The sequence below is a fragment of the Oncorhynchus clarkii genome, chromosome 24 (assembly GCF_045791955.1).
Source record: "Oncorhynchus clarkii lewisi isolate Uvic-CL-2024 chromosome 24, UVic_Ocla_1.0, whole genome shotgun sequence".
NCBI lineage: Eukaryota > Metazoa > Chordata > Actinopteri > Salmoniformes > Salmonidae > Oncorhynchus > Oncorhynchus clarkii.
In genome coordinates this window covers 14,534,838-14,558,421 of record NC_092170.1, presented here as the reverse complement: position 1 = coordinate 14,558,421, position 23,584 = coordinate 14,534,838, and the positions used below count along the sequence as shown (strand labels likewise).

The 23,584-nt window shown below is 43.5% G+C and overlaps 2 protein-coding genes across 2 annotated transcripts in view; both read right to left on the bottom strand.

The window, feature by feature from the left end:
- Window positions 1-1,705: 1,705 nt before the first annotated feature.
- On the bottom strand, window positions 1,706-3,654 carry LOC139382248 (interleukin-12 subunit alpha-like). The gene is made up of 6 exons (XM_071126115.1): window positions 3,633-3,654; window positions 3,241-3,395; window positions 2,992-3,081; window positions 2,786-2,827; window positions 2,425-2,574; window positions 1,706-2,178 (listed from the first exon to the last, which is right to left on the bottom strand). The coding sequence occupies exons 1-6, from the start codon at window positions 3,652-3,654 to the stop codon at window positions 2,038-2,040; spliced, it is 600 nt and encodes a 199-aa protein (XP_070982216.1). The 3' UTR covers window positions 1,706-2,037.
- A 1,751-nt stretch (window positions 3,655-5,405) lies between these two features.
- LOC139382290 (IQCJ-SCHIP1 readthrough transcript protein-like) overlaps window positions 5,406-23,584 on the bottom strand; it is a 331,185-nt gene continuing 313,006 nt past the window's right edge. Inside the window, exons 10-15 of the mRNA XM_071126172.1 lie at window positions 18,366-18,484; window positions 15,523-15,640; window positions 14,813-15,010; window positions 7,440-7,563; window positions 6,484-6,577; window positions 5,406-6,232 (exon numbers count right to left, since the gene is read on the bottom strand). Of these exons, the coding sequence (XP_070982273.1) occupies window positions 6,181-6,232; window positions 6,484-6,577; window positions 7,440-7,563; window positions 14,813-15,010; window positions 15,523-15,640; window positions 18,366-18,484 (705 nt within the window). The 3' untranslated portion in view covers window positions 5,406-6,180. The remainder of the gene's footprint in view (window positions 6,233-6,483; window positions 6,578-7,439; window positions 7,564-14,812; window positions 15,011-15,522; window positions 15,641-18,365; window positions 18,485-23,584) is intronic.

Here is a 23,584-nt window from a genome sequence, read left to right as displayed (position 1 = left end):
ATGCTAAGTGATGTGGTTTACAATCAAGTTGTCATCTGAACGTAGGGGTTATAAAAGCACCTTGACCAGTATTACCGAAATATCCGCAACTACAGATATCACACAGATCCTGATACTGCACGGAATACTGAAAACGAAGGTAAATACTGACCAGGATGCAGCGCAAAAATGACAATCGCAGGACCTCGGGTCATGAGCTGCGGCCAAAGGTGGGTGAACCCTCCCTGGACCCGTCAAGACTTTCCCAGGTCTCGGCAGACTGGACCCGCGAGACTACCGGAGACGTGTGGGAGGATGAGGGTGGGCAGCTCATTATTACACCTGTCGGTCGCTCACGACCTCCGGGCAGATGGCTGAAATCAAAGTCCGACACCATTCACACGGTGTCGCAGTTGACTAATGGGCACGATGATAACAAGGACTCTTGCCACCCTCAGGGAGACACTGTAGATGGGGCAGAAATGTTCACATCACATGAGCCGGATGTGGACGACAAGAGCGTCCTGACAGCCAAATTCACATACACCAAGAACCTGTACGCTACGGAAGCCGCGGCCGCTGAACTGGCCCAAGAGATAGCCGAGGAGAGGAACGAAGCTCTGCGTAAAGAAAACGTTGGCCTGAAGAACCGGATGAGAAGCCTGACGAGCTCGGTGGAAGACATGGATACCCTGGAGGACATGGTCCTGGAGATGCGCAAATCCCTGGAGGAGAGCAACAGCACCACTGCACGGTTGGAGACTCGACGTCTGCTGCTCCAACAGCAGAATGACGCCTTCAGGGATACGATTGAAAGTCTGAATGGTGAGCTGTCCACCCTTATGCACGAGAGAGCAGAGGACAGGGTAAAGTTGCGGGATCTGAACCGCTGCATCGGCCTGATGCAGTTCCAGGTCGATGACGGCCGAATCACTTTTCTTCACAGGGAGGAGTTGATCCAGATGAAAACTTCCCTTATTGAGGAGATGCAAAGCTCCTTGGCCGAAAGCACATCCCGCGTCCTGGAGTTTCAGGAAAGGGTGCAGGATTTGGAGGAGCAAATCGCAGAAGCCAGGAACGCTGGCAAAGAACATGAGATGACAGATAACAGTTTCTTTGCGCGCGGGAAAATGGCCCATTCCTTCGCTGAGGAACTTGCTCAATGTAACCTGAACTCTGTTGATGAAGAGATAAGTGAGGAGAAAGTGGAGGTTTCAACCACTCCGACCCAGAGCTGGGTGATGAGAAGGCTGCCCGGGGGGCTACAGAAGGTGGTCTACCAGGCAGGGATGTTCGCCCTGGGCGGCATGGTTTCATTATGCGTAATGGCCGCCAGTGTGCCCACATGCCAAATTGGACATGGGGTTCCATGTGGAGACCCGCTTGAAGACGCAGAAAATGAATTTTTCAAGTCTTATGCGACTATTAATCACACTGCTCTCCCTCCCGTCTGAATGATATTATATTTCAACATGTTCCATAAAGATATATATATATATATTTTATCACAAACAAAAACGTATTTAGCCTATTCATGGGTAGAATGTTTAAACCTACAGAGCAACACATACAACATAGCTAACATTAACACAATCAGTCTTGGTAAGCTTGTAATAAATACTTTATTATAAATATTCAAATAAATAACATCAATAACATATTGTTAAATAAATACATATATTTCATACATCAAATAAATAATATTGCATTCATCAAATAAATAAACCCCAGTCCCTAAATAAAGGAATAAATAAATAAATAGTTTGACCAACATGATGTTCATTGATTAGCTTTGAACTAAACCTACTGTCATTCAGCACTAACTGAGCCAAAAAGAGTTTAGCTAGCTTATGTCTTACTCATCTTTTCATACACAGTGTAGTGCAGTATTCAACAGTTATGATGACAAAGTAGTTGATGATGATGTCTGATGATGAAGATAACAATCAGTGTTGCTGATAATTAACTTGGTACTGTTGTAGGTGATGATGAAGATGATTGTCAATACTTGTTATAGTTGATGATGATGAGGAATCGGATGGTGTTGAAGATGAGGGTTTACTTCCTGTGGTCCCCAGCAGAGATGTATCCCATGGCTCTGCTGATGGTGATGACCCGGAGGTGGAAGCCCTTCAGTACCTTGCACAGATGGACCCTCTGGTCCACAGGGTCACCACTAGTCAGCTTAGGGTCTGCAACCTGCAGGGCAAAAGGAAACTAAACTTAACTTTATAAAAATGCTAACTTTAAGTCCATAGTTGTGAATGTCTATTGGCAGTGACATTTGTACTGTCTCAAACACAGAGGGACACATTTTTGTGTACAGTTTTGCAATTGTCTACACAAGGTTGTTGTCATTAGAAAACTGTATCAAAAGAAAAATAAACATGCAGGGAAGGAAGGAATGTTTTCTGTACAAAAGATAAAATAGAAAAATCGAATTACCTGTGAGGAAGACACCCATTGTGTGGATGGACAAATATTGAGTAGGTTCTGGGTGTCCTGGGCAGTGGAGCTGAGGTCGGCCTGTTTGTAAGCCTGTAGTGAGGCAGCATAATGTTCTAGGTCTGCTCGGATGTTCCTCAGACACTCACTCTGTCAGAAGAAACCATAAAAATGGACAGAGATCAGCCAATCAGACATATAGGAAGCAGATGAAATGGGTGAGGTAAGAATGGGTGAATTATGTGAAATGCAGTCACTATTAAATCCATAGACTGTATAAAGATCTATTTATTTTTATATCTGTGGATTTAAATAGCATTCCCTAAACAATTATGCAATATTGTAAGAACACAATAGTTACCTCACTGAATGTGGTGTTCCGTTGACCAGAGCATCTTGTGTTCTGAGGAAATACAACAAAATTATGCATCAATAGACTGATTTATTTCACTATTCTGTAAATCCGAGGTATTAATTTAAATTACTACATAAAATGCAGAGAAATTATATATATTTTAAATTAATAGTGGTAATATGAATGTAGAAAATGACTGTTGTGTGACTTACCATGTCCGTGTTGGGTTCGCAGGCTGTCTGGGTCTTACTGTTCACCTCCACGCGCTGCTCCGAGCAGTTTAAACCCCCAAACAGGTTTTCCTATGAAGGGAAAATTATTCAATTAGTAAGTGGATACATGAATCACAAACGGTGTGAACAAACTGTAAGCCTATTCAAGATACAGACAGACTGACTGAATGAGGGATACATTAGATTTGAATTAAATGTTCAAAGGAATGCGTTATAACTGTCACTTACGTTGTCCAGGAGCTTTTTAACATTCTTGACGAGCTCTCTGGAGAGGTCAGCGCACTGCGAGCATTTCCCAGAGTCTAAACTCCGCGGCATGCGCATTGGAGTTCCCATAGAGACTTGGCAGGACAAGGCGAGCAGCAGCACACAGCTGGCAAGGTCTGTGTGGAGGGAGGACACAATGTCAGTCAGCACCAACCAATGTATCACCCCAATAATCCTCTAAACAAACTAATGATAAAAACACCCCGGAAAATGTCATTATTTAACTCCAATTTCAAATCAATAAATTAAAATGGAAGACTATGTAAGTTTCTAAATTTGAGGCATATCATTTCACAGGGTTAGTTTATCAAAAACTCACAATAAAATTAGGTACAAATAAAATTAATACTCACATAAATAAAAGTTTGGCAGCATGATTCCGAGATCTTTGACTCAGGTGTGGCGTAAACTGATAGGTGTGTTGTCATCGTTGCCTCATCTGATCATTATATAGCCATGCAGCGCTCCTAGAGGGAATTCCCTGGCCATGTTGAAACACGAAGCTACATACAGCACTAGATCAAGCGCCACCGAAATGAAAGTGACGCGTCAGTCGTGTGTAATTTCCTGAGTGTTTTTGCAACTCAGGCCAATGAGTCATGCCCTCGTTTCGATTTGCATGAGTTGGCTCACGAGGAAACCAATGTCTAGAAATGAAAAAATGATACAATACATATATATTTTTTTAAATGTTTACATTATAGTTAAAGTAATGCAATAAACCATATAACTGACAGTCACATTCTCCCACTGGTTGTGGGTAGCATCTCACTGCGTAGCACAATTCTATCCAGACACCTGCAGCACCGATTGCCAGAAAACTACGTGAAACGTGTGCATTCCGATGTCAATATTTCACTTTTGCTGCTTATTTTCTCTAGCCTTTGTAATTGTCAAAAATAGACAGATGACACAAAGAATAATGTTAGAAAGCTTTTTCTAAATGTTTTTGCTATAGGCCTACAGATGTTGTGGGTAGTAAGTAGCCTTTAGCCTGCGTTGGCTTTAGCCTCTTCTTTAGAAGGCTGGTTGTCTTAAACTACATTCACAGTTGTTGTTTCTGCAAAGCTTTACATGCTTTTAATTGTGCATCATGAACATACATTTCGTAAGAATGAAAAACAATGTAAATTTGAAAAAGGTTTAATTTCTCAATGTTTGATTGACCCAGGGGGGTCAGAATAAAGTGGACCTTCCACCAATTCAGTGCCTTTTGAGAAGTAACTTGTAAAAATAAATACAAATACTTAAGATTTCTGCTAATTTGTATATTCTGTCAAAAAGAGCACTTGTTCAATTTCATAAAAAACATGTTTTTCCATCTCAAGAGATAAAAAAGGTGCCAAAGTGACATAGTTGACCATAAAAGGGTTGAGGATTTCATCTTAAATCAGGCATAAATCCCCCTGTGACAGTGGCATAGGGGCGGACAAGTACCAAAATGTATGCACTCAGTACTGTTAAGTCACTCTGGATAGTCTGCTAAATGACTAAATTGTAATGTGATTGCCCATGACCCCTGCACACCCACACAATTTGAACCCTGGCATTTTGAATGTCTACCATTGGCCTGTTTAGTTAAGAAATACTTCTCTTCTGGTAAAGACTGACTCTCACTGGGCCTGTAGAAAGAGAGTGGCCATGGTGTGACAATCTGCAGGGGAGAGTTTCACAGAAGTGGATGATACTTGTGGTTGTGACCATTGATATATCAGACCTTTCAAAACCACAATCACAATAACGTGCAGAGCAAGCTTAGGCCTAAGGTTTAACATTATACTCTTTAAAATAAGGTGACTGTTTATGGAAAAATATTATAATATAAAAACTTATGCATCCTTCATACTCCATACTGTTGTTGCCTCTGAATAAACGATTTAGTGGAGTGATTAGCTTTTCTCTTCCCAGGTGGCAGTGATGTTCGTATGGTTATTAATGTATCAATTATTTCCAAAATCCTGCAAAGCGCCTGTCAGTATTACATAATTATAAAATAGTTATAAATGTACTGTTAATGTACTGTGTTATGCCATATGGACATACAGTAGTTCCCCACTTATAATATTTACAACAACATGTCCATCTCTGTCCACTTTTCTTAACAGACTGCACACCAAACCACAACATATGAAACAAAGTTTATTTTTTATTTTACATATCTGTACATAAACATTTCTTCCCTCAAATAAAAATTCTGAATACAATAGGATGAAAATGATATTAACACATTTATTAATTTCATTTAAAGTGTCAGAAAATCAACATTCACAAAATGTTGAAGACCGATCAGAGTGAGCGTATTACCAAAAGCTATAACTCCACTACAAGGCAGGCATGTTACCTTTACACTCTTTTAGCACCTTCAAATAAACATTTCTCAGTTGAAAACTACCATTTGTGCAGAATAAAAAGAGGTCAACTTTGAAATACTTAAAAATTACTTTCCAACTTAAAATGGTTTGAAATTAGTCTTCATAGTTTTATACAATGTTTTTTTCTTACATTTTTTTTACTGACTTTCTACTAATTTCTCACTATTATAATTTTTTTCTCCACCATTTTGTATTGACAGTTATAATTTAGTGGCGAATGTAAAAAGTTAAAAATAAACAATAGCGAAGCAAGGCCGATCACTGCACAGGAAGCCGGGGACAGTATCCATGACAACACACAATCAGTTTCCTCTCCTCCCAGGAAGCAGGAAATGCTCTGTCTTTAGCGCTGGGACAACCACAGAAGCAAATGAAAGGGTGGCCTTCCTCTGGCTGCTGCCACCATGGGAGAGGGTGAGAGGGGCAGGCAGAGGGGGTGCAGCGAGAGACATGGGGCAGGGCACGGGGACCAAAGTGGGGCAGGGGTGGAGTAAAGGGATGGGAAGGGGGCGAGGTTGGGTGGGGTGTCTCATTTGGATGGTGTCTTCTCAGCCATGTGTTTCTGCTGGCTCTCAGCATGCCTGAGTAAAAACAAAATGATGATTAGACAAACTATTCTTTATCACCTGCTGCTGTATGAAAATCATGCAAATTTCACACTGCTAAACGTCCCAAAGACAGAGTTCCCACAATCATTCCTGGCCTGTTTGCAGTCATAGCCCAAGAGGGGGTGTGTGTGTGTGTGTGTGTGTGTGTGTGTGTGTGTGTGTGTGTGTGTGTGTGTGTGTGTGTGTGTGTGTGTGTGTGTGTGTGTGTTAGATAGCATCCCCACCTGGTCAGGTCCTCTATGTCCACCAGCATGGCATCCTGCTCCATGTGCAGTTCATCCCTGATCAGCAGCAGCTGCACCAGCTCCTCATTCAGACCTGGAGAAGACAAACATCAGAACAACGGTAGAAAACCAACACCATTAGAACACTAACATACAGGGGCTGGATTCAATTCATATTGCCGAAGTATCGCGGAAGATCTGCATTAAAATGTAAAGGTCATTTAGGATTGAGCCGATATATACAGTGGTTACCGTGAATGCAGTTTCCACAAACGCGGGAACATTGCCTTTATATATCATTTCAAACAAGCTATAACACGGATCTTCCGGCGATACTTCTGCGATACGGGTTGAATCCAGCCCCAAGTCATATGAGATGCAGATTTCAAATGGAGCATATTTTTAAACCATGCCAGTAAAAGACAAGATTCTATTACAACATTTTTGTGGGGGATTTTTTTTGCCTTCTGTGTAAGGTGAGGTATTGTTCATCTTTCACTAGTATTGTCACACATGCATCCAACTTACATGGCCTGAAATGACTTTCAATATGAAAGATACCCGAACTAACACTGTGTGCGTGTGCGCATGTGTGTGTATCCTCGTGGGGACCTGAAATCTCAAAAAGTCCCCACAAGGATAGTAAAACAAGGAAAATTCTCCCTCTTAGGGACATTTCCCACACCCCCACAAGGACAAAGGATATTTTAAGCTTAGCGGTTAATGGTTAGGGTTAGGTTTAGGGGTTAAGGTTAGGGTTAAAGTTCAGTTTTTGTGGTTAAGGTTAGGGTTAAAATTAGGGTTAGGTTTAGGGGTTAAGATCAGGGTTAAAGTTAGGGTTAGGTTTAGGGGTTAAGGTTAGGGTTAAGTTTAGGGGTCAGGGAAAATAGGATTTTGAATGGAAATCAATTTTAGGTCCCCACGAGGATAAAAATAAGTGTGTGTGTGGTTCTCACTCTCTATCTGGGAGTGCAGGTCGTTGACTATAACCTGTAGTTGTCCCAGGGTCATGTCCCTCAGGTCTGTAGTCTTCAGGCTCCTCTTCATCAGACACTCATTGATGTGGGGCATGTGGGGCAGCTAGAGAGAAACACACACATCCCCAATTAGAAATACACACACACACACACACACACACACACACACACACACACACACACACACACACACACACACACACACACACACACACACACACACACACATATTTACGGAAACCTACAGCACATTGGAAATGTACAAGTACACAAATATGTACACTCACATATGGATTCCTGGGCACTAGAGAACCCTAAGACACTACAGTGTGTTGGCGTGAGTGTGTGTAGGCCTATGTGTGTTTGCGTGTGCAAGATGGTGCAGATTCTTGAGGAAAGGCGTCATATCAATTTAATCTGCATCTCAATTAAATCCAGTCACTGAAAGCAGCCCAATGCTACAGAGCTGCCAAGACTGTAATATGATGCAAAGCCCAATCTCTCCAGCAGGGGTCAGCCTCGCAATTTAACTGTTACAGCAACATACAGTACAGCAGTGGCCCCTGACCTGACCCTGGTCATAGAGAGCTACAGGAAACAACTCTGTCTCCTTCCTCCTGGCCATAGCCACGGGAAGTAGGGGTGCTGAGGGTGCTGCATTACCCACTGAATAATCAGAATATTTTTTGTTGTTGTTGTGAAAAAGTAGTGCACTGAGCCTTTACTAGTCCTGTATTAGCGGACAGATTTTGCTGCCTGTATTGCGGGCAAAGCATTTTTTTCAGCATCATCTCCCCAGTCAGTCAAAAAAATTGCAGCACACACACCTCCAAACTACTTCCTGCGGCTATGCTCCTGGCAGTAAGCAACACACTCTACGCTCTCTCTTTGTCTTCCTGAATTATTTGACTGTTTGTTCTTGTCAAATCAACACGCAGCCTTTTACTGTGGTGATGTCATTTGTGTTTCCTTCAAGATTTTCAGCTCTGCTTCCTCTCATCCACCTCTCCCCTTCTCTCTCTTTCTCTCTCTCTCTCTCTCTCTCTCTCTCTCTCTCTCTCTCTCTCTCTCTCACTCTCTCTCTATGTTACTCACCACACCTTTGTTGGGTTCCATAGGGGCAGGTTTGACATTAACCCTAGAGAGTAACCAAGGTGAATCACAAAGCATCACTTTCATCAGGCTCGCTGGGTATGAGAATGTCCCTAGATCCCTTGTTCAAGTTATTTCTATCTGTGTGCATCTCCTTCAAATACATCCTCTCTCTCTCGGTCTGACATTCTTCACTTCAAGGAAGTGTCTCAGGGTGAGAAAACGTGGTCCTTTTTAAAATATATATATATTGTTTTTAGGGGGTTAGATCAAATTTAATATTGCAGATAGATTGTAGCTTCCACCAATGTAATTGTCTGCATCATTTCCAATCCCTCATATTTTAAATATATTTATCTTTATTATTTTCCCGTAACCCTACCACCCCTCCCCTTACCCGAAACACATAACCAGGGCAACTAAGGAGTGGCTCCGTAAGAAGCATCTCAAGGTCCTGGAGTGGCCTAGCCAGTCTCCAGACCTGAACCCAAAGAGAAAATCTTTGGAGGGAGCTGAAAGTCCGTATTGCCCAGCGACAGCCCCAAAACCTGAAGGATCTGGAGAATGTCTGTATGGAGGAGTGGGCCAAAATCCCTGCTGCAGTGTGTGCAAACCTGGTCAAGAACTACAGGAAACGTATGATCTCTGTAATTGCAAACAAAGGTTTCTGTACCAAATATTAAGTTCTGCTTTTCTGATGTATCAAATACTTATGTCATGCAATAAAATGCAAATGAATTACTTAAAAATCATACAATGTGATTTTTCTGGATTTTTGATTCTCTCACAGTTGAAGTGTACCTATGATAAAAAATGACAGACCTCTACATGCTTTGTAAGTAGGAAAACCTGCAAAATCGGCAGTGTATCAAATACTTCTCCCTACTGTATCTTTTAACACCGTCCAGTTTTGATTTCTATTTGCCATATATTATTCAACTGTGATGTTTCACAAAGGTACTGAACCTTTCTATTCTCATAGTTTCTACAGATTGTAAAATAAAGATAAATGTTTTTACTAAAAGTATTATTATATTATTGATTGATTGACTAAGACTTTTCAAATCACCCAGGAGTGCTATTTGCAGAGTTAGCTCCAGGTAAATGTTGCAATTCTTCAGCCATTCCTGAACCTGTGACCAGAAACAAGCTATTTATGGACAGTACCAAAACAAGTGATCTAATGATTCTGTCTCTTCACAGCAAAATATGCAGAGCTGGGATAAATATATATATATATAAATACATTTAAACTCAGTTTTTCACAATTCCTGACATTTCATCTTAGCAAAAATTCCCTGTCTTAGGTCAGTTAGGATCACCACTTTATTTTAAGAATGTGAAATGTCAGAATAATAGTAGAGAGAATGATTTATTTCAGCTTTTATTTCTTTCATCACATTCCCAGTGGGTCAGAAGTTTACATACGCTCAATTAGTGTTTGGTAGCATTGCCTTTAAATTTTTTTACTTGGGTCAAACATTTCAGGAAGCCTTCCACAAGCTTCCCACAATAAGTTGGGTGAATTTTGGCCCATTCCTTCTGACAGAGCTGGTGTAACTGAGTCAGGTTGTAGGCCTCCTTGCTCGCACACACTTTTTCAGTTCTCCCCACAAATTTTCTATGGGATTGAGGTCAGGGCTTTGTGATGGCCACTCCAATACCTTGACTTTGTTGTCCTTAAGCCATTTTGCCACAACTTTGGAAGTATGCTTGGGGTCATTGTCCATTTGGAAGACCCATTTGCGACCAAGCTTTAACTTCCTGACTGATGTCGTGAGATGTTGCTTCAATATATCCACATAACTGTCCTTCTGGGATTGATTTGCACTTTTCGCACCAAAGTACGCTCATCTCTAGGAGACAGAACGCATCTCCTTCCTGAGCGCTATGATGGCTGCGCGGTCCCAAGGTGTTTATACTTGTGCACTATTGTTTGTATAGATGAACATGGTACCTTCAGGTGTTTGGAAATTGCTCCCAAGTATGAACCAGACTTGTGGAGGTCTACAATTTTCTTTCTGAGGTCTTGACTGATTTCATTTGATTTTCCCATGATGTCAAGCAAAGAGGCACTGAGTTTGAAGGTAGGCCTTGAAATACATCCACAGGTACACCTTCAATTGACTCAAATTATGTCAATTAGCCTATCAGAAGCTTCTAAAGCCATGACAATATTTTCTGGAATTTTCCAAGCTGTTTAAAGGCACAGTCGACTTAGTGTAACTTAGTGTAACTTCTGACCCACTGGAATTGTCATACAGTGAATTATAAGTGAAATCTGTCTGTAAACAATTGTTGGAAAAAATTGTTGTGTCATGCACAAAGTAGATGTCCTAACAGACTTACCAAAACTATAGTTTGTTAACAAGACATTTGTGGAGTGGTTTTAATGACTCAAACCTAAGTGTATGTAACTTCCGACTTCCACTGTATATATATATATATACATATAAATAACATTCCATATATATAACATTCTATTGGTTGCAATAATTTTGTATAATAATTTAAATAAAACAATTATAAGTTTTGAATCCGACATAATTTTGTTCAGTTCATAAACCATGTGCCAGGGAATCGGTATATCGAAAATCTCTTCCCACCTATTTTGCATTTTATATGGCACAGTTGTCAATTTTTTGGTCCTGAAATTGAATTGGTATACTTTTTTTTATCAGAATTGTTCCTTTTTCCAACTTCTACTTGCCTCTTCCATTTTTGGGGTAATGCTGCAATTAGTTGGTTGTAATTTTGGGTAGAGCAGACATTTCCATATGTCTATGTTAGCTGCATGTGTGACATAACTCCACCAGTCCTATTTATGATATAATTTACAAAGATTATACTTAAAACATTTTTTATCATAAAATAATGTTTTTTAATCAATTAGTATATTTCAGTTTAACCATAATATTTGTTCTCTCTTTTCTGGTGGATTAAACTGAAATTGCAACCAACTTTCTATGGCTTGTTTAAAAATTGTGATATTTTGTAGTGATATTATATAAATTGTGATATTATTTCATTTTCAAATGATTGAAAGCGAGAGGTTGTAATCTGAATAAAGGGAAAACGGACATTCTTCAACATGGGGTGAGACATCCTTACTAATCTGATAGAGAACCAGTTCGGAACTAAGTATAACTTTTGTATGACTGACGCTTTTAGTGAGAGGTCTAATGCTTTCATATTTAATAATTTATTCCCTCCGAATTCATACTCATTATAAATATGTGCTCCTTTCATTGCACTTTTTCTGTATGACTTGTGAGTGTGCGTTATCGCTCAGCTGGTTCTTCCTGTCACAGTTTCTCTCTCCTCTTTCACTTTCACATTGGAACCCACTAGTAGCCATGTTTCCCCTCTGTCATAGGCCACCGTTTCAGTTCGGAGAGGGAGCATGTAAGTCAGTGACACACAGAGAGAGACAGGGGTGTGAGAAAAGAGAGCGAGAGAGATAGAGAGTGAGAGATGCGGAGATGTGGGGAGAGCCGGCCACCGCGAGTGGTAGTGTTTTGGTCATGATATGTGCTTGGCCTCATTGTGTTTGTCCGAGGTGGAGTTTCCTCCCTCAGTTATATTACTGGATTGGTTTCTCAATGAGTCTTGGTTACTGAGGTTAGTGGCAATATGAATAAGGATACCGCCAACAACAATACCAAAGTATTTCATCATATCAGTATTCTCTTAGATTAGGCATGATATGAATGGGGAAAAATTCTTGGTGGGAGTGTTGTGTGAATTGTTGTGTAAATTCTTTGTAAAGCCACATGGCTTTAGTGGATTAAAGCGTGGTAAATGGTATAAAACCACATCTCCTCACACACATTCCCCTCATTTCTCCTGTCATTAGTGGCTTACGCAAGAGCCCCTGGCACCCAAACACCTGGCCGCTGGCTTAACACACTGGCCTGGTGCCAGCCTGCACTCTGACTATATATGTTTGGTAGGGCTGAAATCAACTGGAAAAGGTTCACATTCTTGTATATTTCTATAAATAATGTATTGAGAACTTGTACCCAGGAAATGCACATCCCTATAATAATGAGCAGGTGTGAGTCTGTCCACTTTATGCTAAAGAGGTATAGTGTACCGTAAGTAGCTCTGAAGCTAATGCTATCTGAGCATGGTGCTGCCCCTGTGTTCAGTACAGCAGTGTGTTAGCTTAGCGACAGGGCCTCAGATCTGCCCCTGTGTTCAGTACAGCAGTGTGTTAGCTTAGCAACAGGGCCTCAGATCTGCCCCTGTGTTCAGTACAGCAGTGTGTTAGCTTAGCGACAGGGCTTCAGATCTGCCCGTGTTCAGTACAGCAGTGTGTTAGCTTAGCGACAGGGCCTCAGATCTGCCCCTGTGTTCAGTACAGCAGTGTGTTAGTTTAGCGACAGGGCCTCAGATCTGCCCCTGTGTTCAGTACAGCAGTGTGTTAGCTTAGCGACAGGGCCTCAGATCTGCCCCTGTGTTCAGTACAGAAGTGTGTTAGCTTAGCGACAGGGCCTCAGATCTGCCCCTGTGTTCAGTACAGCCGTGTGTTAGTTTAGCGACAGGGCCTCAGCTCTGCCCCTGTGTTCAGTACACCAGTCTGTTAGTTTAGCGACAGGGCCTCAGATCTGCCCTTGTGTTCAGTACACCAGTCTGTTAGTTTAGCGACAGGGCCTCAGATGTGAAACTCATCTCTTCTGACTGCTGGGCACGACTGCATCCCCAAACACGTCACCCAGTGCATTCTGGGATATGAATAATAGATTGCTCGAACCCAACCACCCCCTCTTTACTGAATAAGTAACATATTCTGCCCAGGTGGAGATATTGTTGTGTGTGTGTGTGTGTGTCGGGTGCCTTGCAAAAGTATTCATCCCCCTTGGTGTTTTTCCTATTTTGTTGCATTAAAACCTGTAATTTAAATATATTTTTATTTGGATTTCATGTTATGGACATACACAAAATAGACCAAATTGGTGAAATGAAAAAAATAACCTAAAAAAAGTAAAGATTGCAAAGTGGTGCGTGCATATGTATTCACCCCCTTTGCTATGAAGCCCCTAAATAAGATCTGGTGCAGCCAATTACCTTCAGAAGTCACATAATTAGTTAAATAAAGTCCACCTGTGTGCAATCTATGTGTCACATGATCTGACACATGATCTCAGTATATATACACTTATTCTGAAAGGCCCCCGAGTCTGCAATACCACTAAACAAGGTGCACCACCAAGCAAGTGACACCACGAAGACCAAGGAGATCTCCAAACAGGTCAGGGACAAAGTTGTGGAGAAGTACAGATCAGGGTTGGGTTATAAAAACATATCAGAAACTTTGAACATCCTACGGAGCACCATTAAATCCATTACTAAAAAAATGGAAAGAATATGGCACCACAACAAACCTGCCAAGAGAGGGCCGCCCACCAAAACTCACAGACCAGGCAAGGAGGGAGTTAATCAGAGAGGCAACAAAGAGACCAAAGATAACCCTGAAGGAGCTGCAAAGTTCCACAGTGGAGATTGGAGTATCTGTCCATAGGACCACTTTAAGCCGTACACTCCACAGAGCTGGGCTTTACGGAAGAGTGGCCAGAAAAAAGCCATTGCTTATAGAAAAAATTAAGTAAACACGTTTGGTGTTTGCCAAAAGGCATGTGGGAGACTCCCCAAACATATGGAAGATGGTCTGGTCAGATGAGACTAAAATTGCCTTGAAGAATGGACAACAATCCCAGTGGCTAGATGTGCCAAGCTTATAGAGACATACCCCAAGAGACTTGCAGCTGTAATTGCTGCAAAAGGTGGTTCTACAAAGTGTTGACTTTGGGGGGGTGAATAGTTATGCACACTCAAGTTTTCAGTTTTTTGTCTTATTTCTTGTTTGTTTCACAATAAAACATATTTTCCATCTTCAAAGTGGTCGGCATGTTGTGTAAATCAAATGATACAAACCCACCAAAATTCAATTTGAATTCCAGGTTGTAAGGCAACAGAATAGGAAAATGCCAAGGGGGGTGAATACTTTCACAAGCCACTGTATCTCTCTTTGTGTGTGTGTGTGTGTGTGTGTGTGTGTGTTTGTGTGTGTGTGTGTGTGTGCTTGGGGGGCACTGATGCAGATGAGAATGTTAAAATAATAATCATGTCTACTCTGTGACATCATCACAATGTTAAAGAAGACCAGTGTGGTTGGTTTGCTCTGAAAAGACCTGGGGTTAGAAACGCTGACTAGAGGCTGAGGTTACAGGCCAGTTGCCTATAGCGACGGTACTGACCAGGTCTGCCACAGGGGACTTCTTGCGGTTCTGTTTTTCCACCTCCACCTGCATCTTGGCCATGGGTTTGGCCATCGCCAGGGCTAGCTTAGCCTCGGCCTGCAACTTCTTCTGTCTGCTCAGAAAGTCCATGTCCTCCAGAGACTCACTGTCTTCCTCCGTAGTGTCCCGGTCAGAGTAGGACGAACTCTGCTTCGACTGGGGGACAGGGACGTGGGGAGAGTGGAAATAAGGAAAAGTTAGTTTATTCCCATTGGCTCTTCGTTCTTCTAGTGTAGTCATTGATAGGTCATTAATTGAACACAGAGGTCAGACAGGGAAACAGCTCAGAGCTATAACAGATGGTTATAAATACTGGGATTATCCCCCCCCCCCTCCCTCCCTCTAGTAACGGTGTCCGTGTCTGTCAGACAGGCCGAGTGGCCACTCATCCATGTCTATCAGAGAGCGTGTTCATATTCAACCTTCATTTGCTGCCGGTGTATTGGTTAACGGGACAGAAAACGTGAGTATGGTCATTCACTCTCCCCCACACGCTAACCCAGGGCTATCGCTCTGATTCATACCGAATCTGTCCCTTTCTCTCTTTCTCTCAGACAGTCTCACTGAGGGTTACCTATATGAGTCACACAGTAGATATCTCTCTCTCTCTAAGAATGCATATTTCTTCTTAATGTATGTGTGTTTGTGTGTGTGTGGTCGGTCTGTACCATGGGGGACAGCGGTGTGTCCAGACTGGTCTCTGTCTTGCTGTCGTCTGCATCGCTGTCTTTGTCGCTGCCGCTGTCATTGACAAAACAGATCTGCAGGTTCATCCCACTCTGCAGCCTGGAGAGAGGAGGAAAGAGGAGGGAGAGAGAGGGATAGGAAGAGGGGGAGGAAGAGGAGGGAGAGAGAGGGAGAGAAAGAGGAGGGAGAGAGAGGGAGAGGGGGAGAAAGAGGAGGGATAGAGAGGGAGAGGAAGAGGGGGAGGAAGAGGAGGGAGAGAGAGGGGGAGAAAGAGGAGGGAGAGAGAGGGAGAGGGGGAGGAAGAGGGGGAGGAAGAGGAGGGAGAGAGAGGGGGAGGAAGAGGAGGGAGAGAGGGGGAGAAAGAGGAGGGAGAGAGAGAGAGAGGGGGAGAAAGAGGAGGGAGAGGGAGGGAGAGGGAGAGGAAGAGGAGGGAGAGAGAGGGGGAGAAAGAGGAGGGAGAGAGAGGGGGAGGAAGAGGGGGAGGGAGAGAGAGGGAGAGGGAGAGGAAGAGGAGGGAGAGAGGGAGAGGAAGAGGAGGGAGAGAGAGGAGGAAAGAGGAGGGAGAGAGAGGGAGAGGAAGAGGGGGAGGAAGAGGGGGAGGAAGAGGAGGGAGAGGATGTGTCATTACTATGGGCTAACGGAGGGGGGAAAGTTCTATGGGTTAAGGAAAGTTAGCTCAGCAATAATTGCTTGTAGGGTTTTATTGACCCAGATAACATGCATCTAGGCACCGCGGGTGAGAAAGAAACTCAATAACAGTCCCATCTAGTTTTCCACTCAGGCCAAACCCTCCTCTAACTCTCCACTGATGTCTCAGTGTGTCTGTGATAGAACTGTAATAGTGGCTAGCCTTGCATAGCATTAATAAGTATGTCTGTGTCTACTCCGTTCCTCCCTCTCTTGCTCTAACTTGGGTTCGATCCAATCAGCTAGACTCCGACGGCTCTCTAGACCTCAGAAGACCTGAGTCCTGTAAGATCTGGATCAAACCACTCTGGATCAATAATCGGCTTCTTTCAAGCAGTAATTACAAACACATGTAGAGAAAACCTGATCGATTAAACAGCCTGTATCCAATCAGTCCAGATTTAACCAGACCAGAGTAATCGATTGGTAGTTTCAGAGGAAGGAGCATCAAAATGATCCTTGGAATTAGTGAAGCAGTTCATGGACGTATCTAACTTATCCATCCGTGAGTGCACCCCATAAGAGTTGCTTTAGTGAGAATTCTCATATGCTTATATCATAGTTTCAGATGAATGAACTGTGCGAGTGTCTCTGTGTGTATGACTGCATGTGTGTGTATCATGGAAGGCTGCTAACAGTAAGGTTGATGGTGTGTGTAGGAGTGCATTTTGGGAAGTGAAATCCACAGTGCAAGGATGCAGAGAAAGAGAGAGGAAATGTCCCTTACTCTCAACAGTGAACAGTGGTTTCAGAGGGAGAGAGCAGGAGTCTGTCTGTGTTGGGGAGATGGCCCTATACAGAGTTCCAGGAGACAGACATAGTTACAGGCATTAAGAAAAGGTCAAATCTGACTCTGTCAGAGTAATGTCCAGTAACCTGCAATTTCACTCTATTGACAGTGCCCACCCACATAAAGAGAGCGATGCCATTGCTTCTCAAGAACAGGGACTGGGACTGAGGGTGAAACTGATCTGTGTCTGTATGTGTGCGTGTGGGTAGGGCTGTGACTGTCATGGAATTTTGGATGACGTAATTGGCCAGCCAAATGACCGCGGTCATCGTTAAAACCGTTCAAAAGGCCCCAGAAAATGGGTCCGCACATTTTCTCCTCTACTCTGCTCTGTGTGCTGCCATAGAAATATAATGAATATTCAATGATGTAGTCAATGATGGCATAATGGCTGAACTGGCGGCAATTGTGAGTGTAACCATAGGAGCAAAACAGGAAATAAATCAAATATGTGCTAAAATATGTGCTGTGATTTGTTGATTCAACTCAACTGACATTACAAAAAAAACATTGAATTGTATGAGCCACATAAGTTAGCATCATTTGAATGAACATTCTACATTACCATGGAAAGTATTGCATCACAATAACAGGCAACCATTGCAAGTGTACCAGTCAAGGTGAGAGGTTCCAAGCCCGTTCTATTCGTTCTATTTCTACGTGTGCTGTTGGTGCATTGTGGGGGGCATTGCCTAGTCTTCCCGAAGACGAATTGACTTGTTTCAGCAAGAAACCTAACGTTGTTAAGATTCCACTTGACGGCGGAAACCGCACGAATGCCCGGCCGTCCTGTCTTCAGGCAGCTGGTAGTTTTTAAATGGTTATAATGATTATGTCATTTCATGACAGCCTTCTTCATTAACTGTCGGTTACACGGTTATATGGTAATTGTGCGTCAAATCAAATCACATTTTATTGGTCACATGCATATGTTTAGCAGATGCAATTGAGAATGTCGCGAAATGTTTGTGTTCCTACCTCCAACAGTGCTGTAGCATCTAACAATTCACAACAATACACACACACATCTAATTGTAAAACAATGGAATTAAGGACAAATATAAATATTAGGACGAGCAATGTCGGGGGGACATTGACTAAAATACAGTATATACTGTACATATGAAAAGAGTAAAGCTGTGTAAACATTATTAAAGTGACTAGTGTTCCATTATTAAAGTGACCAGTGATTCCATGTCTATGTACATAGGGTAGTAGTGTGTGTGTGTGTGTGTGTGTGTGTGTGTGTGTGCTTCTGTGTTTGTGTACATGCTTGTGTCTGTGTGTATTGTTGACGTTGTGGGATTGACGTACAGCTTATTATAGAGGTCACATGATGTCTCTTACCGTGAGGACAGACTGGGTTTGCCACTCTTGCTGCAGCTGGTATAGATACCCGGCCCATCGTCAAAGAAACTACCCAGGGCCAGCTTCTGCCGGATGGACTCCCTCTCATTCTTTTGGGCCTGGAGGGGAGAGGCAGAGGGTTAAGGAGGCTAATAATAGGACGGAAGACTTCCCCATGAGTTTAGCAGTAACCAGGTTGTGAGGAGGGAAACTGACAGTTATAATATTCACCACTAGGTGGTGCAGATGTATGCGAGAAAGATAGTCCAACACAATTTCACCGGGCACTCTCTCGCTCTCCATCTTACACACGCAGACTCTCATGCAGTCAAACACACACCTCCCAAAACCACAGAGCATCCCTGTCTAATAGCACTATAAGCATGTCTGCCTCCTGGGCCTGTTTTCCAGTAGGAATTTCCACCTTTGATCCAGACAGCCTTGGCAGCACTTAACACACTCACACCCGGAGGAACACTCATATGTGCTAATGGAACCACAGGAGGCTGGTGAGGGGAGGACGGCTCATATGGCTGGAATGAAGTGAATAGATTTGTGTCAAACACATGGAAACCATGTGTTCAAATCAAATCAAATTGTATTTGTCACATGCGCCGAATACAACAGGTGTAGGTAGACCTTACAGTGAAATGCTTACTTACGAGCCCCTAACCGACAGTGCAGTTTAAAAAAATATGGATAAGAATAAGAGATAAAAGTAACAAGTAATTAAAGAGCAGCAGTAAAACATAACAATATATACAGGGGGGAGCCGGTACAGAATCAATGTGTGGGGGCCCTGGTTAGTTGAGGTACTATGTACATGTAGGAAGAGTTAATTAAAGTGACTATGCATAGATGACAACAAATCAAATCAAAGGTTATTTGTCACGTGCTCTGAATACAACAGGTGATTCCTCCAATTTCACTTACAGTGAAATGCTTACTTACAGGCTCTAACCAACAGTGCAATTTCTATGCTCGAAGCGAGCATAGAAGTGATTTATCTTGTCTGGTAGGCTCGTGTCACTGGGAAGCTCGTGGCTGTGCTTCCCTTTGTCGTCTGTAACAGTTTGCAAGCCCTGCCACATTCGTCAAGCGTCGGAGCCGGTGTAGTACGATTCGATCCTAGACCTGTATTTACTTTTTGCTTTGCCTGTTTGATGGTTCGTCAGAGGGCATAGCGGGATTTCTTATGAGCTTCCGGGTTAGAGTCCCGCACCTAGAAAGTGGCAGCTCTACCCTTCAGCTCAGTGTGAATGTTGCCTTAATCCATGGCTTCTGGTTGGGGTATGTACGTACAGTCACTGTGGGGACGACGTCCTCGATGCATTGATAAAGCCAGTGACTGATGTGGTGTACTCCTCAATGTCATCGGAAGAATTAGGCAGAACTGATTTAAGTTTCCCTGCATTAAACTCTCCGGCCACTAGGAGCACCGCCTCTGAGTGAGCGGTTTCCTGTTTGCTTATTTCCTTATACAGCTGGCTGAGTGCGGTCTTAGTGCCAGCATCTGTCTGTGTTGGTAAATAAACAGCCACGAAAAGTATAGCTGAAAACTCTCTTGGCAAATATTGTGGTCTGCAGTTTATCATAAGATACTCTACTTCAGGCAAGCAAAATCTAGAGACTTCCTTAGATTTCGTGCACCCGCTGTTGTTTACAAATATGCACAGATCGTCCCCCCTCGTCTTACTGTTCTATCTTGACGGTGCAGCGTGTATCCCGCTAGCTGAATAGCCATGTCGTCATTCAGCCACGATTCTGTGAAACATAGGATATTGCAGTTTTTGATGTCCTGTTGGTAGGATATTCGTGATCGTACCTCGTCTAATTGATTGTCCAATGATTGCATGTTGGCAAGTAATATTGACGGTAAAGGCAGCTTTCTGTGCCCTCTGTACCTGCGTCTCTTCCTCTTGCCAATGACGGGGATGTTGGCCTTGTCGGGTGTCTGAAGTACATCCTGTGCTTCCTGCTTGTTGAAGAAAAAATCTTTGTCTGATATCCAGAAGCTCTCAAGATACGGCGGCAGAAATATTATGTACAAAATAAGTTACAAATGATGCGGAAACCCCCCCACATAATAGCACAATTGGTTAGGAGCCCGTAAAACTGTTGCCATTTCTTCAGTCTGGGGAGTAGCAGTGGTGTGGAGAGAGGGGGGGGGGGGAGAGACGCAATGTGAATAGTCTGGGTAGCCATTTCAGGAGTCTTATGGCTTGGGGGTAGAAACTGTTTAGAAGCCTCTTGGACCTAGACTTGGCGCTCCGGTACAGCTTGCCGTGTGGTAGCAGTGAAAACATACTATGACTAGGGTGGCTGGAGTCTTTGACAATTTTCAGGGCCTTCCTCTGATACCGTCTGGTATAGAGGTCCTGGATGGCAGGAAGCTTGGCCCCAGTGATGTACTGGGCCGTTCGCACTACCCTCTGATATATTCCATTCCAGCCATTACTATGACCCCTCCTCCCCAATTAAGGTGCCACCAGTCGCCTGTGAATGGCACCCTGCACCCCGCTGAGCACACACCTGAGAAAAAGTGTGTAGAGAATTGTGTAGAGACAGGCCTTCTCTCACACTCCTTGGGCTGGGCTTTCAGCCACAGTAACCTGGCCTATCAGCAGACAGACAACACAGTGGGAGAGTTTAGACTGTTCAAGGCCACTACAGGACTGTTGTTGTTACGGGTGGTGATGGGAAGTCAAATGGGTACCAGAGTCAGATACAGAGTGCAGTGTGTATGTGTTGGTGCCGGGGCTGGGACTCCTCGAGGATGAGGAGTGTCTGGGGGGAAATATTGACCCTCTCTAAAGGCCCTGAGAAAGAGCAGGCCTTTCAGACAACAGGAGAGAGGGGAGAGGTTCAGAGAAAGGTGGAGATGAGAGCTTTTAGAGAAGGCTTTGGAGGAGAGGGGGAAGGAGGTGAGGGGGAAGGAGGTGAGGGGACCAATGGAGAAGATGGCAGAAGCCTTGAGTGTTATCCCTCTCTTTAACTCTGTCCTCAACCTCTCTCCATTTCAATTCAATTCAATTCAAGGGGCTTTATTGCCAAGGGAAACACATGTTAACATTGCCAAAGCAAGTGAAGTAGATAATATACAAAAGTGAAATAAACAATAAAAATTAACAGTAAACATTACACTCACAGAACTTCCAAAAGATTACAAATATCATATTATTTATATGTGTTATGTATTATGTGTTGTAACGATGTACAAATGGTTAAAGTACAGAAGGGAAAATAAATAAGCATAAATATGGGTTCTCTTTCTCCATCTCTCTTCCATTTCTCACCCTTTCTCTTTCTTTATCTCACAGGCCTTCCCCAACCCTTTATTCCTCCCTCCCTCCCTCCCTCCCTGGCATGGTTAGGGAGGCATGGCATGGCATTTGTGTGCTTGTATGTGTGTGTGTGTGACTGAGTGTGACGAGGGGTATTGGGGGAGGCAAGATGAGGACACTTAACAGCATCACTTTACCACTCCTCAGATACTAACAATCACAGTCTGTTTGACAGCAAATAAACACACATGCACACACAAACCCCTTCTAACTCCCTGTACAGGACAGTGTTGTGGTGTTGTAACACTGAGTGGCTGCTGTTCCATGTCTGACCAGCAGGTGTCAGTGCTGAGTGGAGGTGCTCCTGAGTTGCTGTAATTGCCATAACAACAGACAAGGGCTCTTGAGTTACAACAGAGAGGTGTTAGTGACAGTAGCCATTGTAGTGTTAGCCTCATGGGTGGTGGGGATACTTATGTTAGGTGGTAGGTGGTATTTGTATTGGAATGTCAGGTTGTAATGTGGGGGTTTGGTGTGAGTGTGTGTGTTTGTACTGTATGTGTTGTGTTGGCATAGGGATAGCCTACATTCCTACAATCATATTATTAAAACATGAAAATGAGTCGTCTATCTTTGAATGACAACAAACACTTAATTGAAGAATCCCTACTGTTGACCAATCACCGACGAAGGGGCGTAGACTTCGGTTACCGAACTTCAGATTGCCTCGGGGTAAAATGTTGTGTGCACAAACAGCCCCCCCAAAAACCTTGCCGAAGACCAAAACGTTGCAAAAAACGTTACAAAATTTTGTCATAATATATTCACAAACTGTTCTGAACTGTTTCAGATGGGAAGCAAGCAGACCCCTTCTGGAAGAACAACACAAGCACGATCCTCTCCCTAACACATCTACCATAGTAGAACCCCTCTACACGTCACACCTTCCAACAGGACTACCTTCCTTCACGTTAAGCCCCATAACTAACTAGCTAACTATGTCATTGCTGATGGACGGAGGCGTGAGAGAGAACGGGTTCAGATATCATCATGTTCAGCATCATAAACCCCTCAAAGAGGTGGCGAGTACTCCACATAGATGTCTGTGACCGTGGGGGTAGCAAATGGACCAATCTCTCTCACTTGAACCTCTCTCCTTTCCTGTCAGTCAATTAAGGTTTGCCACAGAGCTTTCCTCTCCTTCTCCGTCAAACAAACATTCCCTGCAATGGTCTGTGTTGTTACCAAAATGACTTGTGTGCAAAGCCTCCCCTCCGAAGTGCTTGACATTGTGTGTGTGTACGTGTGTGTGTATATGTGTGTATCTATCAGAGAGTCGTACATGCCCCCAGTCCCCAAAGTTCTGTTAAATGACTTCATTTCCTGGTCCTTTGAAATGTGCTACAGCTCCTAAATTAGATTTTGAGGAACACCACTGTGCTAAATTGTGTTTTTCCTTAAATTTGAGAAGCAATTTTCTCTTGTGAAAACCCTCATTGATAAGATATGTTCTTCTCCTCCCCTGCTCTCCTCTCCGTCTCTACCATCCTCTCCTCCCCTGCTCTCCTCTCCTCCCCTGCTCTCCCCTCCGTCTCTACCATCCTCTCCTCCCCTGCTCTCCTCTCCGTCTCTACCATCCTCTCCTCCCCTGCTCTCCTCTCCTCCCCTGCTCTCCCCTCCGTCTCTACCATCCTCTCCTCCCCTGCTCTCCTCTCCTCCCCTGCTCTCCTCTCCTCCCCTGCTCTCCCCTCCGTCTCTACCATCCTCTCCTCCCCTGCTCTCCCCTCCGTCTCTACCATCCTCTCCTCCCCTGCTCTCCCCTCCGTCTCTACCATCCTCTCCTCCCCTGCTCTCCCCTCCGTCTCTACCATCCTCTCCTCCCCTGCTCTCCCCTCCGTCTCTACCATCCTCTCCTCCCCTGCTCTCCCCTCCGTC

Bases quoted from the DNA above. Each gene is read 5' to 3' on its own strand.
- LOC139382248 (XM_071126115.1), bottom strand. From the start codon at position 3,654: ATGCTGCCAAACTTTTATTTAT. The intron at 2,828-2,991 runs GTAAGTCACACA...GTATTTCCTCAG, and splicing joins GCGAACCCAACACGGACATG to AACACAAGATGCTCTGGTCA. The intron at 2,575-2,785 runs GTAACTATTGTG...TTCTTCTGACAG, and splicing joins GGAACACCACATTCAGTGAG to AGTGAGTGTCTGAGGAACAT.